The 15,600-nt window shown below is 54.3% G+C and overlaps 1 protein-coding gene across 2 annotated transcripts in view; it reads right to left on the bottom strand.

The window, feature by feature from the left end:
- Positions 1 to 2,205: 2,205 nt before the first annotated feature.
- The window catches only part of LOC144954986 (telomeric repeat-binding factor 2-interacting protein 1-like), a 46,492-nt gene continuing 33,097 nt past the window's right edge, over positions 2,206 to 15,600 (bottom strand). The window contains exon 3 of one of the 2 annotated variants that reach the window (XM_078885350.1): positions 2,206 to 2,358. In XM_078885350.1, coding sequence (XP_078741476.1) covers positions 2,244 to 2,358 — 115 coding nt within the window. In that variant the 3' untranslated portion in view covers positions 2,206 to 2,243. The remainder of the gene's footprint in view (positions 2,359 to 15,600) is intronic. The other variant, XM_078885349.1, reaches the window with a different exon arrangement.

The following is a 15,600-nucleotide window of genomic DNA, read 5'->3' as shown; positions in this document are numbered from 1 at the left end:
GTGTGTACGTGTGTGTGTGTGCCTGTGTGTGTGCCTGTGTGTACGTGTGTGTACGTGTGTGTGTGTGCCTGTGTGTACGTGTGTGTGTGTGTGTGTGCCTGTGTGTACGTGTGTGTACGTGTGCCTGTGTGTACGTGTGTGTGTGTGCCTGTGTGTGTGTGCCTGTGTGTACGTGTGTGTACGTGTGTGTACGTGTGTGTGTGTGCCTGTGTGTACGTGTGTGTACGTGTGTGTGTGTGCCTGTGTGTACGTGTGTGTACGTGTGTGTGTGTGCCTGTGTGTACGTGTGTGTGTGTACGTGTGTGTGTGCCTGTGTGTGTGCCTGTGTGTACGTGTGTGTGTGTACGTGTGTGTGTGTGCCTGTGTGTGTGCCTGTGTGTGTGTGTGTGTGCCTGTGTGTGTGCCTGTGTGTACGTGTGTGTGTGTGTGCCTGTGTGTACGTGTGTGTACGTGTGTGTGTGCCTGTGTGTGTGCCTGTGTGTACGTGTGTGTACGTGTGTGTGTGTGCCTGTGTGTACGTGTGTGTGTGTGCCTGTGTGTACGTGTGTGTGTGTGTGCCTGTGTGTACGTGTGTGTACGTGTGTGTGTGTGCCTGTGTGTGTGCCTGTGTGTACGTGTGTGTACGTGTGTGTGTGTGCCTGTGTGTACGTGTGTGTGTGTGTGTGTGCCTGTGTGTACGTGTGTGTACGTGTGCCTGTGTGTACGTGTGTGTGTGTGCCTGTGTGTGTGTGCCTGTGTGTACGTGTGTGTACGTGTGTGTACGTGTGTGTGTGTGCCTGTGTGTACGTGTGTGTACGTGTGTGTGTGTGCCTGTGTGTACGTGTGTGTGTGTGCCTGTGTGTGTGCCTGTGTGTACGTGTGTGTACGTGTGTGTGTGTGCCTGTGTGTACGTGTGTGTGCCTGTGTGTGTGCCTGTGTGTGCCTGTGTGTACGTGTGTGTGTGTGCCTGTGTGTACGTGTGTGTGTGCCTGTGTGTACGTGTGTGTACGTGTGTGTGTGTGCCTGTGTGTGTGCCTGTGTGTGCCTGTGTGTACGTGTGTGTGTGTGCCTGTGTGTACGTGTGTGTGTGCCTGTGTGTGCGTGTGTGTACGTGTGTCTGTGTGTACGTGTGTCTGTGTGTGTGCCTGTGTGTATGTGTGTGTACGTGTGCCTGTGTGTGTGCCTGTGTGTGTGCCTGTGTGTGTGCCTGTGTGTGTGTGTCACTGTGTGTGTGTCACTGTGTGTGTGTCACTGTGTGTGTGTGTCACTGTGTGTGTCACTGTGTGTGTCACTGTGTGTGTGCCTCTGTGTGTGTCACTGTGTGTGTCACTGTGTGTGTGTCACTGTGTGTGTCACTGTGTGTGTCACTGTGTGTGTGTGTGTCACTGTGTGTGTCACTGTGTGTGTGTGTGTGTATGTCACTGTGTGTGTGTGTCACTGTGTGTGTGTGTGTCACTGTGTGTGTCACTGTGTGTGTGTGTCACTGTGTGTGTCACTGTGTGTGTGTGTCACTGTGTGTCACTGTGTGTGTGTGTCACTGTGTGTGTGTATGTCACTGTGTGTGTGTGTCACTGTGTGTGTGTCACTGTGTGTGTGTCACTGTGTGTGTCACTGTGTGTGTGTGTCACTGTGTGTGTCACTGTGTGTCACTGTGTGTGTGTGTCACTGTGTGTGTGTGTGTGTATGTCACTGTGTGTGTGTGTCACTGTGTGTGTGTCACTGAGTGTGTGTGTCACTGTGTGTGTCACTGTGTGTGTGTCACTGTGTGTGTGTCACTGTGTGTGTGTGTCACTGTGTGTCTCACTGTGTGTGTCACTGTGTGTCACTGTGTGTGTCACTGTGTGTGTGTGTGTGTCACTGTGTGTCACTGTGTGTGTCACTGTGTGTCACTGTGTGTGTCACTGTGTGTGTGTGTCACTGTGTGTCTCACTGTGTGTGTCACTGTGTGTCACTGTGTGTGTCACTGTGTGTGTGTGTGTCACTGTGTGTCACTGTGTGTGTCACTGTGTGTCACTGTGTGTGTCACTGTGTGTGTGTGTCACTGTGTGTCTCACTGTGTGTGTCACTGTGTGTCACTGTGTGTGTCACTGTGTGTGTGTGTGTCACTGTGTGTCACTGTGTGTGTCACTGTGTGTCACTGTGTGTGTCACTGTGTGTGTGTGTCACTGTGTGTCTCACTGTGTGTGTCACTGTGTGTCACTGTGTGTGTCACTGTGTGTGTGTGTGTGTGTGTCACTGTGTGTCACTGTGTGTGTCACTGTGTGTCACCTATAGGCATCGAGGGCCAGCAGCTCGTTCGCGGTGACGCAGTCGACGATGAACGCCGCCGAGTGGAAATCCTCCCCGTAGTCACCCTCCACATCACCCACGGGAACCAACCTCAACGCGCACACACACACACACAGTCAATCACACAGTCACACACACACAGTCACTCACACACAGTCACACACACACACTCACAGTGACACACACACACACAGTCACACACACACACACAGTCACACACACACAGTCACTCACACACACAGTGACACACACACACACACACAGTGACACACACACACACAGTCACTCACACAGTCACTCACACAGTCACACACACACACACAGTAACTCACACAATCACACACACACAGTCACTCACACACACAGTGACACACACACACTCACAGTGACACACACACACACACAGTCACTCACACAGTCACTCACACAGTCACACACACACACAGTCACTCACACAGTCACACACACACAGTCACTCACACACACAGTCACTCACACACAGTGACACACAGTCACACACACACAGTCACACACACAGTGACACACACAGTCACTCACACACACACACAGTGACAACAACAACAACAACCGCCATTCGCCACTAAGTGGCGGTGACGTCACCACGACGCTTGTGCCAGGCCATGTGCACCCTGAGGCCACGTGAAGTGTCGAACGCCCGCTGGCAGGAGGTCACGGGGCAGACCCAGGTGCCACGGGTCGACTGACCGAGATGACCGAGATGACTGGCTGATGCACCACCTGTGCCCCCTACTGTGCCAACTTGCTGTGCTTTAGCCACCCGGCGCTCCGCTCGTTGTTGTGAGCGTCGCTCCTCCGCCCTCCGTTGTTGTTGGAGGGCGACTGCCTCCAACTGCCCAGTAGCGTCCTTCACGAGCCTCCTCCACTGAGGCCGATCTTGACACCGCTGGAACCAGTCATCGGCAAGTCCACTCAGCTCCACGTCCTCCTGTACCACGTCACTCCATCTCTTCTCTAGCCCGTGCCGCGCCCGTTTAGCCCCCTCGATCCGGCCGAACAAAAGCTGTTTAGGCATGCGGTGGCTGGGCATGCGGGCTACATGACCCAGCCAACGCAGCCTTGCCTGCCGGAGGAGCTCACTGATGGGACTTTGCCCAGATCTTTCAAGGACTTGTGAGCTCCTCACACAATCCAGCCTGGTTAAACCCAGGATGGATCGTAGGCAGGCCAGCCTAAATGTTTCCAACCGGCGAAGATGCTCCACTAGGGGGGTCCACGTTTCGCAAGCGTAGAGAAGGGAGGGAATGACCGTGGCCGGGAAGACCTGAAGCTTCGTGCGGAGCGACAGACCAGGTAGCTTCCACACAGCGTTACGCAACCGATGAAAAGATATTGCCGCTCGACTGATTCGGAGTGAGACCTCTGCTGATAAACTGGAGCCGGTCATAAGCACACTGCCCAGGTATGGGAAACTTTCCACTCTCTCCACAACTGCCCCATCACCGATTGGGAGTTGTGGGGGTGGAGTGTCCGATGGTACAAAATACCCAGGCAGGTGCTTAGTTTTGGTGGGGCTGATGGTAAGGCCCCACCTCTTAGTGGCACGCTCCAGTCTCAGCAGCAGCGTCTCCAACTCCTCTTCTGAATGAGCAGCTATTACCAAATCATCGGCATACATAACGTGGTTGACCAATAGGGAGCCATCCCTTGATCGCACCCGGGCGTCGATCAGCCTCCCATTATATCTGTACCAAATGGAAATTCCCCCGGTACAGCTATTGAAGGCTTCACGAACTACGCAGTCGAAATAGATGTTAAATAATGTGGGAGCCAGAGGACATCCCTGTCGCACCCCAAGGTGTACAGGGAAAGGCTCCGACTCCCGGCCACGTAGTTTTACCCGGGCCCGCTCACCATCATGAAGGTCCTTAATAATCGTGAGCAGAGGGTCAGGGACTCCGAAAGCACGAAGAACAACCCAGAGCCCAGTCCTACTGATGGTATCATAGGCCTTGACCAGGTCAATAAAGCAGAGATGTAGGTCTTTTTGGAATTCCCTACACCTCTGCTGTAGCAGACGGACAGAAAATATGGCATCTGTGCAGGACCGCCCTTTCCTGAAACCGCATTGGGGCTCCGCAAGCCTCTCCTCAGCGTGCCTAGCAAGGCGATGTTGAATAATCCTTGCCAGGACCTTACCCGGCACACTGAGGAGTGAGATGCCCCTGTAGTTGTTACAGTCGGTACGGTCCCCCTTCTTAAAGAGGGGGACCACCAGGGCATCCTTCCAGTCCTGCGGAACCCGTCCAGTGGTCCAGACTGTTGTTATGATGTCATGTAGGGCAGTCTGTGCACAAACGCCACCCTCCCTCAGCATTTCGCTTGGGAAATCATCTCTGCCCAGTGCCTTCCCTGGTCTCAGACTCCGGATCGCCCTCAGTACTTCCTCAACAGCTGGCACCTCAGCCAGCCACTCACAGGGGGTGACCTCTTCCAATATTTGAGGCACCGCAGCCTCAGCAGGGTTATCGCCACTTTGTGCCATGATGTTTTCCTGGCTGAGAGATTTTCCCTCCCCCAGGACCTCACAGAAATGCTCAGCAAATCTGCAAACCTGTTCCTGGGGGTCGGAGATTGGATCACGGTTTTTTCCTCTAATGATGGTAATAGGTGTGGCGCTGCAGGTTACTTTTTTGATGGAGTTAAATAGTGATTTGTGATCGCGGGCCACTGAGGCAGACTCCATCTCCTCAGCAACCCGCGACCACCACCCATCCTTACAGCGCCTTACGGCTCTCCGAACCTCCGAGCGAAGGCTGCGGTAAACCTCCTCATTCTCTGACGTGGGATGCTGTAGGCGATGAGAGTGGGCCTGTCGCTTTTTCTCAATTAACCTGAACACCTCCTCCGTCAGCCAGGGTTTCTGGGGAGGTCTGGACCGCGTACCCAAAGCAGCCATTGCAGCTGCATGAGTCACAGTCTTAAACCTCGCCCATTTACCCTCGACATCAGGTGGAGTGGGGGACGATGCCAACCCCAGCTGCAAGCAATGATGAAATTCTCGATTGCAACTTTCATCAGCTAGCTGAGACCAGGCCACTTTTGGTTGGAATGGGGTCCTGGGTGTACACTCACCACCGGAGTGGAAGAATGGCAGGCGCATCTTACAGATGACTAGTCGATGGTCAGAGGTCAGATCAGCTCCACGGTAGGTCCTGGTGTCAAGGACATGGGCTCGCATCCGCTGGTCCGTCACTATGTAGTCCAGCAGATGTTCTTGCTTGGACCCGGCATGTATCCATGATGTTGTGTGGATGCGCCGATGCCGGAAGAGCGTGTTGGTAATTACAAGCCCATGGGCTGCACAAAAATCTAGCAGCCTCCTACCGTTATTATTGAGCTGATCTGGCCCATGCCTTCCAATCACTCCAGACCAGGTGCCAGCATCATGACCAACTCGGGCATTGAAGTCACCCAACAAGATGACTCTGTCCCGAGTGGCCACTTTTGCCAGCACCTGTGACAGGAGGTCATAGAAAGCGTCTGACTCATCGGCTTTGCCTGCATCCCTCCACGGATGTTCGTCTTCGGTGGGGGCATAAGTAACCACGACTACCACTCCTCGCCTCTGGTTGATGGGAAGGCGAGCCCAAAGTATCCTGGGGCTTACAGCTTCCCACACCTCACCGCCACGCTCCCACGCCCCCTTCATAATTTTGTTCAGAAGAAGAGCCACACCCTGTTGTTTGGCAGTCTCCTGCCCCGAGTAGAGGACTGTCCACCCCTCATGGTGGCAGGAGCCAGAACCGGTCCACCGGACCTCCTGAATGCCACAGAGATCCAGGCGGTACCGGTCCAGCTCCCGACAGAGGAGTGGCAGCCTCTCCTCCGCAGTGAGCGTTCGAACATTCCACGTGGCCATCCGCAATGGTTTTTCGTTGTTTCTGGAGGAGCCCCGAGGGTGAAAATTCAATCTCCTGGCTCCGCCAAATGGGGTTTGGCCAGGAGACGTCACACAGTGACACACACACAGTCACACACACAGTGACACACACAGTCACTCACACACACACAAAGTGACACACACACAGTGACACACACACAGTCACTCACACACACAGTGACACACACACACTCACAGTGACACACACACAGTCACACACACAGTCACTCAAACACAGTGACACACACACACACACAGCCACACACACAGCTACACACACAGTCACACACACAGTCACACACACAGTGAAACACATGTACACACAGACACACACAGACACACACACAGGCACACACACACAGAGACACACAGTCACACACACAGACACACACAGACACACACAATCACACACACAGTAACACACATGCACACACACACACACACAGACACACACATACAGACACACACACACAGACACACACACAGACACTCACACACAGACACACACACAGTCACACGCAGTCACATGCACACACATGTACACACACACATGCACACACATGTACACACACACACGCAAAAACACACGCATGCACACACACACGCACTCACACGCACGCACGCACACAGGCACACACAGGCACACACGCACGCACACACAGGCACACACGCACGCACACGCAGGCACACACACGAGAGATGTTGACTACCTCGCCTGGTCTGCAGGAGGTCGTGGGTCTCTGTGTGGTGAGTCTATGGGTCTCTGTGTGGTGAGTCTATGGGTCTCTGTGTGATGAGTCTATGGGTCACTGTGTGGTGAGTCTGTGGGTCTCTGTGTGGTGAGTCTATGGGTCTCTGTGTGGTGAGTCTGTGGGTCTCTGTGTGTGATGAGTCTGTGGGTCTCTGTGTGTGATGAGTCTGTGGGTTTCTGTGTGTGATGAGTCTGTGGGTCTCTGTGTGGTGAGTCTGTGGGTCTCTGTGTGGTGAGTCTGTGGGTCTCTGTGTGTGATGAGTCTGTGGGTCTCTGTGTGTGATGAGTCTGTGGGTCTCTGTGTGTGATGAGTCTGTGGGTCTCTGTGTGGTGAGTCTGTGGGTCTCTGTTTGTGGTGAGTCTGTGGGTCTCTGTGTGTGATGAGTCTGTGGGTCTCTGTGTGGTGAGTCTGTGGGTCTCTGTGTGTGATGAGTCTGTGGGTCTCTGTGTGGTGAGTCTGTGGGTCTCTGTGTGGTGAGTCTGTGGGTCTCTGTGCGGTGAGTCTATGGGTCTCTGTGTGGTGAGTCTGTGCGTCTCTGTGTGATGAGTCTGTGGGTCTCTGTGTGGTGAGTCTGTGGGTCTCTGTGTGATGAGTCTGTGGGTCTCTGTGTGGTGAGTCTGTGGGTCTCTGTGTGGTGAGTCTGTGGGTCTCTGTGCGGTGAGTCTGTGGGTCTCTGTGTGGTGAGTCTGTGGGTCTCTGTGTGATGAGTCTGTGGGTCTCTGTGTGGTGAGTCTGTGGGTCTCTGTGTGATGAGTCTATGGGTCTCTGTGTGTGATGAGTCTGTGGGTCTCTGTGTGGTGAGTCTGTGGGTCTCTGTGTGTGATGAGTCTGTGGGTCTCTGTGTGATGAGTCTATGGGTCTCTGTGTGATGAGTCTATGGGTCTCTGTGTGTGATGAGTCTGTGGGTCTCTGTGTGGTGAGTCTGTGGGTCTCTGTGTGTGATGAGTCTGTGGGTCTCTGTGTGGTGAGTCTGTGGGTCTCTGTGTGGTGAGTCTGTGGGTCTCTGTGCGGTGAGTCTATGGGTCTCTGTGTGTGATGAGTCTGTGGGTCTCTGTGTGGTGAGTCTGTGGGTCTCTGTGTGATGAGTCTGTGGGTCTCTGTGTGGTGAGTCTGTGGGTCTCTGTGTGGTGAGTCTGTGGGTCTCTGTGCGGTGAGTCTATGGGTCTCTGTGTGGTGAGTCTGTGCGTCTCTGTGTGATGAGTCTGTGGGTCTCTGTGTGGTGAGTCTGTGGGTCTCTGTGTGATGAGTCTGTGGGTCTCTGTGTGGTGAGTCTGTGGGTCTCTGTGCGGTGAGTCTGTGGGTCTCTGTGTGGTGAGTCTGTGGGTCTCTGTGTGATGAGTCTGTGGGTCTCTGTGTGGTGAGTCTGTGGGTCTCTGTGTGATGAGTCTGTGGGTCTCTGTGTGTGATGAGTCTGTGGGTCTCTGTGCGGTGAGTCTATGGGTCTCTGTGTGGTGAGTCTGTGTGTCTCTGTGTGATGAGTCTGTGGGTCTCTGTGTGGTGAGTCTGTGGGTCTCTGTGTGATGAGTCTGTGGGTCTCTGTGTGGTGAGTCTGTGGGTCTCTGTGTGGTGAGTCTGTGGGTCTCTGTGCGGTGAGTCTGTGGGTCTCTGTGTGGTGAGTCTGTGGGTCTCTGTGTGATGAGTCTGTGGGTCTCTGTGTGGTGAGTCTGTGGGTCTCTGTGTGATGAGTCTATGGGTCTCTGTGTGTGATGAGTCTGTGGGTCTCTGTGTGGTGAGTCTGTGGGTCTCTGTGTGTGATGAGTCTGTGGGTCTCTGTGTGATGAGTCTATGGGTCTCTGTGTGATGAGTCTATGGGTCTCTGTGTGTGATGAGTCTGTGGGTCTCTGTGTGGTGAGTCTGTGGGTCTCTGTGTGTGATGAGTCTGTGGGTCTCTGTGTGGTGAGTCTGTGGGTCTCTGTGTGGTGAGTCTGTGGGTCTCTGTGCGGTGAGTCTATGGGTCTCTGTGTGTGATGAGTCTGTGGGTCTCTGTGTGGTGAGTCTGTGGGTCTCTGTGTGATGAGTCTGTGGGTCTCTGTGTGGTGAGTCTGTGGGTCTCTGTGTGGTGAGTCTGTGGGTCTCTGTGCGGTGAGTCTATGGGTCTCTGTGTGGTGAGTCTGTGCGTCTCTGTGTGATGAGTCTGTGGGTCTCTGTGTGGTGAGTCTGTGGGTCTCTGTGTGATGAGTCTGTGGGTCTCTGTGTGGTGAGTCTGTGGGTCTCTGTGCGGTGAGTCTGTGGGTCTCTGTGTGGTGAGTCTGTGGGTCTCTGTGTGATGAGTCTGTGGGTCTCTGTGTGGTGAGTCTGTGGGTCTCTGTGTGATGAGTCTGTGGGTCTCTGTGTGTGATGAGTCTGTGGGTCTCTGTGTGATGAGTCTATGGGTCTCTGTGTGATGAGTCTATGGGTCTCTGTGTGTGATGAGTCTGTGGGTCTCTGTGTGGTGAGTCTGTGGGTCTCTGTGTGTGATGAGTCTGTGGGTCTCTCTGTGTGGTGAGTCTGTGGGTCTCTGTGTGGTGAGTCTGTGGGTCCCTGTGTGATGAGTCTGTGGGTCTCTGTGTGGTGAGTCTGTGGGTCTCTGTGCGGTGAGTCTGTGGGTCTCTGTGTGGTGAGTCTGTGGGTCTCTGTGTGATGAGTCTGTGGGTCTCTGTGTGGTGAGTCTGTGGGTCTCTGTGTGATGAGTCTGTGGGTCTCTGTGTGTGATGAGTCTGTGGGTCTCTGTGTGATGAGTCTATGGGTCTCTGTGTGATGAGTCTATGGGTCTCTGTGTGTGATGAGTCTGTGGGTCTCTGTGCGGTGAGTCTGTGGGTCTCTGTGCGGTGAGTCTGTGGGTCTCTGTGCGGTGAGTCTATGGGTCTCTGTGTGATGAGTCTGTGGGTCTCTGTGTGGTGAGTCTGTGGGTCTCTGTGTGGTGAGTCTGTGGGTCTCTGTGTGGTGAGTCTGTGGGTCTCTGTGTGATGAGTCTGTGGGTCTCTGTGTGGTGAGTCTGTGGGTCTCTGTGTGGTGAGTCTGTGGGTCTCTGTGTGGTGAGTCTATGGGTCTCTGTGTGATGAGTCTATGGGTCTCTGTGCGGTGAGTCTGTGGGTCTCTGTGTGGTGAGTCTGTGGGTCTCTGTGTGTGATGAGTCTGTGGGTCTCTGTGTGGTGAGTCTGTGGGTCTCTGTGTGATGAGTCTGTGGGTCTCTGTGTGGTGAGTCTGTGGGTCTCTGTGCGGTGAGTCTGTGGGTCTCTGTGTGGTGAGTCTGTGGGTCTCTGTGTGGTGAGTCTGTGGGTCTCTGTGTGGTGAGTCTGTGGGTCTCTGTGTGGTGAGTCTATGGGTCTCTGTGTGATGAGTCTATGGGTCTCTGTGCGGTGAGTCTGTGGGTCTCTGTGCGGTGAGTGTGTGGGTCTCTGTGCGGTGAGTCTGTGGGTCTCTGTGTGATGAATCTGTGGGTCTCTGTGTGGTGAGTCTGTGGGTCTCTGTGTGGTGAGTCTGTGGGTCTCTGTGCGGTGAGTGTGTGGGTCTCTGTGTGGTGAGTCTGTGGGTCTCTGTGTGGTGAGTCTGTGGGTCTCTGTGCGGTGAGTCTGTGGGTCTCTGTGTGGTGAGTCTGTGGGTCTCTGTGTGGTGAGTCTGTGGGTCTCTGTGCGGTGAGTCTGTGGGTCTCTGTGCGGTGAGTGTGTGGGTCTCTGTGCGGTGAGTCTATGGGTCTCTGTGTGATGAATCTGTGGGTCTCTGTGTGGTGAGTCTGTGGGTCTCTGTGTGGTGAGTCTGTGGGTCTCTGTGTGATGAGTCTGTGGGTCTCTGTGTGGTGAGTCTGTGGGTCTCTGTGTGGTGAGTCTGTGGGTCTCTGTGTGGTGAGTCTATGGGTCTCTGTGTGATGAGTCTATGGGTCTCTGTGCGGTGAGTCTGTGGGTCTCTGTGTGGTGAGTCTGTGGGTCTCTGTGTGTGATGAGTCTGTGGGTCTCTGTGTGTGGTGAGTCTGTGGGTCTCTGTGTGGTGAGTCTATGGGTCTCTGTGTGATGAGTCTATGGGTCTCTGTGTGTGATGAGTCTGTGGGTCTCTGTGTGGTGAGTCTGTGGGTCTCTGTGTGTGATGAGTCTGTGGGTCTCTGTGTGTGGTGAGTCTGTGGGTCTCTGTGTGGTGAGTCTGTGGGTCTCTGTGTGGTGAGTCTGTGGGTCTCTGTGTGGTGAGTCTGTGGGTCTCTGTGTGGTGAGTCTATGGGTCTCTGTGTGTGATGAGTCTGTGGGTCTCTGTGTGGTGAGTCTGTGGGTCTCTGTGTGGTGAGTCTATGGGTCTCTGTGTGATGAGTCTATGGGTCTCTGTGTGTGATGAGTCTGTGGGTCTCTGTGTGGTGAGTCTGTGGGTCTCTGTGTGGTGGTGAGTCTGTGGGTCTCTGTGTGGTGAGTCTGTGGGTCTCTGTGCGGTGAGTCTGTGGGTCTCTGTGTGTGGTGAGTCTGTGGGTCTCTGTGTGGTGAGTCTGTGGGTCTCTGTGTGGTGAGTCTGTGGGTCTCTGTGTGTGATGAGTCTGTGGGTCTCTGTGTGGTGAGTCTGTGGGTCTCTGTGTGGTGAGTCTGTGGGTCTCTGTGTGTGATGAGTCTGTGGGTCTCTGTGTGGTGAGTCTGTGGGTCTCTGTGTGGTGAGTCTGTGGGTCTCTGTGTGGTGAGTCTGTGGGTCTCTGTGTGGTGAGTCTGTGGGTCTCTGTGTGTGATGAGTCTGTGGGTCTCTGTGTGGTGAGTCTGTGGGTCTCTGTGTGGTGAGTCTGTGGGTCTCTGTGCGGTGAGTCTATGGGTCTCTGTGTGGTGAGTCTGTGCGTCTCTGTGTGATGAGTCTGTGGGTCTCTGTGTGGTGAGTCTGTGGGTCTCTGTGTGATGAGTCTGTGGGTCTCTGTGTGGTGAGTCTGTGGGTCTCTGTGCGGTGAGTCTGTGGGTCTCTGTGTGGTGAGTCTGTGGGTCTCTGTGTGATGAGTCTGTGGGTCTCTGTGTGGTGAGTCTGTGGGTCTCTGTGTGATGAGTCTGTGGGTCTCTGTGTGTGATGAGTCTGTGGGTCTCTGTGTGATGAGTCTATGGGTCTCTGTGTGATGAGTCTATGGGTCTCTGTGTGTGATGAGTCTGTGGGTCTCTGTGTGGTGAGTCTGTGGGTCTCTGTGTGTGATGAGTCTGTGGGTCTCTCTGTGTGGTGAGTCTGTGGGTCTCTGTGTGGTGAGTCTGTGCGTCTCTGTGTGATGAGTCTGTGGGTCTCTGTGTGGTGAGTCTGTGGGTCTCTGTGTGGTGAGTCTGTGGGTCTCTGTGTGATGAGTCTGTGGGTCTCTGTGCGGTGAGTCTGTGGGTCTCTGTGTGGTGAGTCTGTGGGTCTCTGTGTGATGAGTCTGTGGGTCTCTGTGTGGTGAGTCTGTGGGTCTCTGTGTGATGAGTCTGTGGGTCTCTGTGTGTGATGAGTCTGTGGGTCTCTGTGTGATGAGTCTATGGGTCTCTGTGTGATGAGTCTATGGGTCTCTGTGTGTGATGAGTCTGTGGGTCTCTGTGCGGTGAGTCTGTGGGTCTCTGTGCGGTGAGTCTATGGGTCTCTGTGTGATAAGTCTGTGGGTCTCTGTGTGGTGAGTCTGTGGGTCTCTGTGTGGTGAGTCTGTGGGTCTCTGTGTGATGAGTCTGTGGGTCTCTGTGTGGTGAGTCTGTGGGTCTCTGTGTGGTGAGTCTGTGGGTCTCTGTGTGGTGAGTCTATGGGTCTCTGTGTGATGAGTCTGTGGGTCTCTGTGTGGTGAGTCTGTGGGTCTCTGTGCGGTGAGTCTGTGGGTCTCTGTGTGGTGAGTCTGTGGGTCTCTGTGTGATGAGTCTGTGGGTCTCTGTGTGGTGAGTCTGTGGGTCTCTGTGTGATGAGTCTATGGGTCTCTGTGTGTGATGAGTCTGTGGGTCTCTGTGTGATGAGTCTATGGGTCTCTGTGTGATGAGTCTATGGGTCTCTGTGTGGTGAGTCTAAGGGTCTCTGTGTGGTGAGTCTATGGGTCTCTGTGTGATGAGTCTATGGGTCTCTGTGTGGTGAGTCTGTGGGTCTCTGTGCGGTGAGTCTATGGGTCTCTGTGTGTGATGAGTCTGTGGGTCTCTGTGCGGTGAGTCTGTGGGTCTCTGTGCGGTGAGTCTGTGGGTCTCTGTGCGGTGAGTCTGTGGGTCTCTGTGTGATGAGTCTGTGGGTCTCTGTGTGATGAGTCTGTGGGTCTCTGTGCGGTGAGTCTGTGGGTCTCTGTGCGGTGAGTCTGTGGGTCTCTGTGCGGTGAGTCTGTGGGTCTCTGTGTGATGAATCTGTGGGTCTCTGTGTGGTGAGTCTGTGGGTCTCTGTGTGGTGAGTCTGTGGGTCTCTGTGTGATGAGTCTGTGGGTCTCTGTGTGGTGAGTCTGTGGGTCTCTGTGTGGTGAGTCTGTGGGTCTCTGTGTGGTGAGTCTATGGGTCTCTGTGTGATGAGTCTATGGGTCTCTGTGCGGTGAGTCTGTGGGTCTCTGTGTGGTGAGTCTGTGGGTCTCTGTGTGTGATGAGTCTGTGGGTCTCTGTGTGATGAGTCTATGGGTCTCTGTGTGATGAGTCTATGGGTCTCTGTGTGTGATGAGTCTGTGGGTCTCTGTGCGGTGAGTCTGTGGGTCTCTGTGCGGTGAGTCTATGGGTCTCTGTGTGATAAGTCTGTGGGTCTCTGTGTGGTGAGTCTGTGGGTCTCTGTGTGGTGAGTCTGTGGGTCTCTGTGTGATGAGTCTGTGGGTCTCTGTGTGGTGAGTCTGTGGGTCTCTGTGTGGTGAGTCTGTGGGTCTCTGTGTGGTGAGTCTATGGGTCTCTGTGTGATGAGTCTGTGGGTCTCTGTGTGGTGAGTCTGTGGGTCTCTGTGCGGTGAGTCTGTGGGTCTCTGTGTGGTGAGTCTGTGGGTCTCTGTGTGATGAGTCTGTGGGTCTCTGTGTGGTGAGTCTGTGGGTCTCTGTGTGATGAGTCTATGGGTCTCTGTGTGTGATGAGTCTGTGGGTCTCTGTGTGATGAGTCTATGGGTCTCTGTGTGATGAGTCTATGGGTCTCTGTGTGGTGAGTCTAAGGGTCTCTGTGTGGTGAGTCTATGGGTCTCTGTGTGATGAGTCTATGGGTCTCTGTGTGGTGAGTCTGTGGGTCTCTGTGCGGTGAGTCTATGGGTCTCTGTGTGTGATGAGTCTGTGGGTCTCTGTGCGGTGAGTCTGTGGGTCTCTGTGCGGTGAGTCTGTGGGTCTCTGTGCGGTGAGTCTGTGGGTCTCTGTGTGATGAGTCTGTGGGTCTCTGTGTGATGAGTCTGTGGGTCTCTGTGCGGTGAGTCTGTGGGTCTCTGTGCGGTGAGTCTGTGGGTCTCTGTGCGGTGAGTCTGTGGGTCTCTGTGTGATGAATCTGTGGGTCTCTGTGTGGTGAGTCTGTGGGTCTCTGTGTGGTGAGTCTGTGGGTCTCTGTGTGATGAGTCTGTGGGTCTCTGTGTGGTGAGTCTGTGGGTCTCTGTGTGGTGAGTCTGTGGGTCTCTGTGTGGTGAGTCTATGGGTCTCTGTGTGATGAGTCTATGGGTCTCTGTGCGGTGAGTCTGTGGGTCTCTGTGTGGTGAGTCTGTGGGTCTCTGTGTGTGATGAGTCTGTGGGTCTCTGTGTGTGGTGAGTCTGTGGGTCTCTGTGTGGTGAGTCTATGGGTCTCTGTGTGATGAGTCTATGGGTCTCTGTGTGTGATGAGTCTGTGGGTCTCTGTGTGGTGAGTCTGTGGGTCTCTGTGTGTGATGAGTCTGTGGGTCTCTGTGTGTGGTGAGTCTGTGGGTCTCTGTGTGGTGAGTCTGTGGGTCTCTGTGTGGTGAGTCTGTGGGTCTCTGTGTGGTGAGTCTGTGGGTCTCTGTGTGGTGAGTCTATGGGTCTCTGTGTGGTGAGTCTGTGGGTCTCTGTGTGTGATGAGTCTGTGGGTCTCTGTGTGGTGAGTCTGTGGGTCTCTGTGTGGTGAGTCTGTGGGTCTCTGTGTGGTGAGTCTGTGGGTCTCTGTGTGTGATGAGTCTGTGGGTCTCTGTGTGGTGAGTCTGTGGGTCTCTGTGTGGTGAGTCTGTGGGTCTCTGTGTGGTGAGTCTGTGGGTCTCTGTGTGTGGTGAGTCTGTGGGTCTCTGTGTGTGATGAGTCTGTGGGTCTCTGTGTGTGGTGAGTCTGTGGGTCTCTGTGTGGTGAGTCTGTGGGTCTCTGTGTGGTGAGTCTGTGGGTCTCTGTGTGGTGAGTCTGTGGGTCTCTGTGTGGTGAGTCTGTGGATCTCTGTGTGTGATGAGTCTGTGGGTCTCTGTGTGTGGTGAGTCTGTGGGTCTCTGTGTGGTGAGTCTGTGGGTCTCTGTGTGGTGAGTCTGTGGGTCTCTGTGTGTGATGAGTCTGTGGGTCTCTGTGTGGTGAGTCTGTGGGTCTCTGTGTGGTGAGTCTGTGGGTCTCTGTGTGGTGAGTCTGTGGGTCTCTGTGTGGTGAGTCTGTGGGTCTCTGTGTGTGATGAGTCTGTGGGTCTATGTGTGGTGAGTCTGTGGGTCTCTGTGTGGTGAGTCTGTGGGTCTCTGTGTGTGAGTGAGTCTGTGGGTCTCTGTGTGGTGAGTCTGTGGGTCTCTGTGTGGTGAGTCTGTGGGTCTCTGTGTGGTGAGTCTGTGGGTCTCTGTGTGTGAGTGAGTCTGTGGGTCTCTGTGTGGTGAGTCTGTGGGTCT

This window comes from Lampetra fluviatilis, unplaced genomic scaffold (assembly GCF_964198595.1).
Source record: "Lampetra fluviatilis unplaced genomic scaffold, kcLamFluv1.1 SCAFFOLD_171, whole genome shotgun sequence".
NCBI lineage: Eukaryota > Metazoa > Chordata > Hyperoartia > Petromyzontiformes > Petromyzontidae > Lampetra > Lampetra fluviatilis.
This window is presented reverse-complemented; position numbering and strand designations above follow the sequence as displayed.